The 2378-nt window shown below is 34.8% G+C and overlaps 1 protein-coding gene across 1 annotated transcript; it reads right to left on the reverse strand.

Moving 5' to 3' along the window:
- Positions 1-281: 281 nt before the first annotated feature.
- LOC123812589 (olfactory receptor 6C75-like) lies at positions 282-1406 on the reverse strand. The gene has a single exon (XM_045829369.1). The coding sequence runs from the start codon at positions 1404-1406 to the stop codon at positions 282-284; it is 1125 nt and encodes a 374-aa protein (XP_045685325.1).
- Between the last annotated feature and the right edge of the window lie 972 nt (positions 1407-2378).

Consider the following 2378-nt stretch of genomic DNA (forward strand, 5'->3'; position numbering starts at 1 on the left):
AAAGTGACAGTTATGAAACCTAATTCTCCCAAGAACATGATACTATATTAAAATTAAGCTGTTATCATTATCTGTTATCTATTATCATTATCATTGAACTATTCCCTTGTCTTTTGGTCACAACTGATTTTGTGATTTCTTTCAAATAGTTCTTTTGGTCCTTAAAATATAATTTTAGCTACAAAAATTTCAAACTCTGGAAAAGCATCTAATGTAAGCTCATACAGAGCTTTATTGAAAATATTTGTTTTATAAAATATGATCTAAGAAAAATAGCACATTTAAAATTTTGCATTTCTTGCATTGATAAGAGTTTGCAGAATCAAGTTTCTAGCCAGAAATAGTAGCATGGAAGGAGGCCCAAGACGGTCTGAAATTGCTAATATAACCTGAGACCTTGTACTGTGACAGACAAAGTAAGCCAAGAGAAAAAAGGCATTTTTTTCCTTCATGCTTTTTAGTATTTTCTCATGGTTTGAAGCAAATAAAACTTTCTGGACCATTTCCTTAAAGGCATGTTTCACTTGCTGGTTCCTTAGAGTATAAATGAAGGGATTCAATAAGGGGGCAACTGACATATTGAGTAGAGCTATTCCTTTGCTTAAAGTCACTCTATCATTTGCTGATAGTTTGATATACATGAATATACAGCTACCATAAGAGATGGAAACTACAATCATGTGGGAAGAACAGGTAGGAAAGGCTTTTGTCTTTTGCTGAGCAGAAGGGAATTTGCAAATTGTCTGGACGTTGTAGCCATAGGAAAGAACCACCAACATCAGGGTGACCATTAGTGTCACCACAGCAAAGAAGAAATACGTTAGCTCTATGAAATGTGTTTCTGAACAAGACATCAGCAGTATGGGAGAACAATCACAAATAAAATGATCAATGACATTAGGAGCACAGAATTCCAACTTGACTACCAAGATAATTACAGGGAAGATAATCAGGAATCCAGATCCCCAAGAGCTGAGTACAAGTTGGTAGCAAACTCTGTTACTCATGATGGTGGTGTAATGCAGAGGTTTACATATAGCCACATAACGGTCATAAGACATAGCTGCAAGAAGGTAAAATTCAGTTACCCCAAAAAGATACAACAAAAATAGCTGAGTCATACAACTCCTATAGGAAATAGTTCTGCCTTTATTCACTAGGCTTACCAGGAATCTTGAAATACAAACAGTTGTAAATGAAAGTTCTAAAAATGAGAAATTCTGTAGGAAGCAATACATTGGGGTCTTAAGGTGGGGATCAAGCAAAGTTAGAATGATGATGGTTAAGTTTCCTGTCACACTCAAAATGTCAGCAAAAAATAGAAAGAGGAAAATTACAACCTGCAACTTTGGGTTGTCTGTCAGACCCAAAAGAATAAACTGTGTCTGCATTGAATGGTTCTTCATTTCTCTCTTGTGGATTTTATCAAAGCTAGACAAAGAGTAAAAAAGGATGGTCAGGATTAGCTGTTAGGGTTACTGAGAAAGAGCAAAGGAGAGAGAGAGAAGCTAACCTCCACTCATTGATGAAGGACAATGTGTCAGGCACCACATCCAGAGATCTCCAACAACCCTCTTTGCATAGAGTATTATACAAAACTAAAATTCTCTCTACAAAATTAAGAAGGGTATATATTTATCTAGGTTTTACTTATAAGATTACAATTATGAATACTGATAGCTGTCAAGAAAAATAAAAATTTTAGAATATAAATAAGTATAAATAAAAGGGATAAATCCTTCTGTAAATTCAAAAACATACAAACTTTTGCAACCACATTTGAAATAGAATTTAAGCTCCCTAAAGACATTTTAGTTATCAGTAACATTGTAATACCTATATCAAGAGCTTTTCTCCTTCCCTTCTTCCTTCAGAATGTTTTGTTAGCCAGGCTGTGGACAAGTTGGACTAGTTCCATGTGGAATTTACCATTAAACATGATTCTTTTTAAAAGTATGTTTTATTGATTATGCTATTACAGTTGTCCCAATTTTTCCCCCTTTGCTCCCCTCTACCAGGTTCCTCCTTCCCTCCAGCAATCCCCCCCTCTTTGTTCATGTCCATGGGTGTGCATGTGAGTTCTTTGGCTTCTCCATTGCCTCTATTGTTCTTAACATCCCCCCCTATCTACTTTGTACCTACCCAGTTATGCTTCTTAATTACCATTAATATGATTTTTAGGAGACAGAAAGAAATCCAAAACACAAGTAAGTAAAAAAGTGTATTCTCTTCTTTAGAATTATCTTTAGCTGTGCAACTTTGGCCTGCTGGTGATAACTCTTTTTCTGAATATGGTCAACTTTCAGTTGTCTCTTATTTATTTGAATTTTTTAAAGATATTTTATTTATTTATTTATTTTCAGAGAGAAGGGAAGGGA

The sequence above is a fragment of the Phyllostomus hastatus genome, unplaced genomic scaffold, assembly GCF_019186645.2.
Source record: "Phyllostomus hastatus isolate PE091 unplaced genomic scaffold, TTU_PhHast_1.1 phas_scaffold_93, whole genome shotgun sequence".
NCBI classification, from domain to species: Eukaryota; Metazoa; Chordata; class Mammalia; order Chiroptera; family Phyllostomidae; genus Phyllostomus; species Phyllostomus hastatus.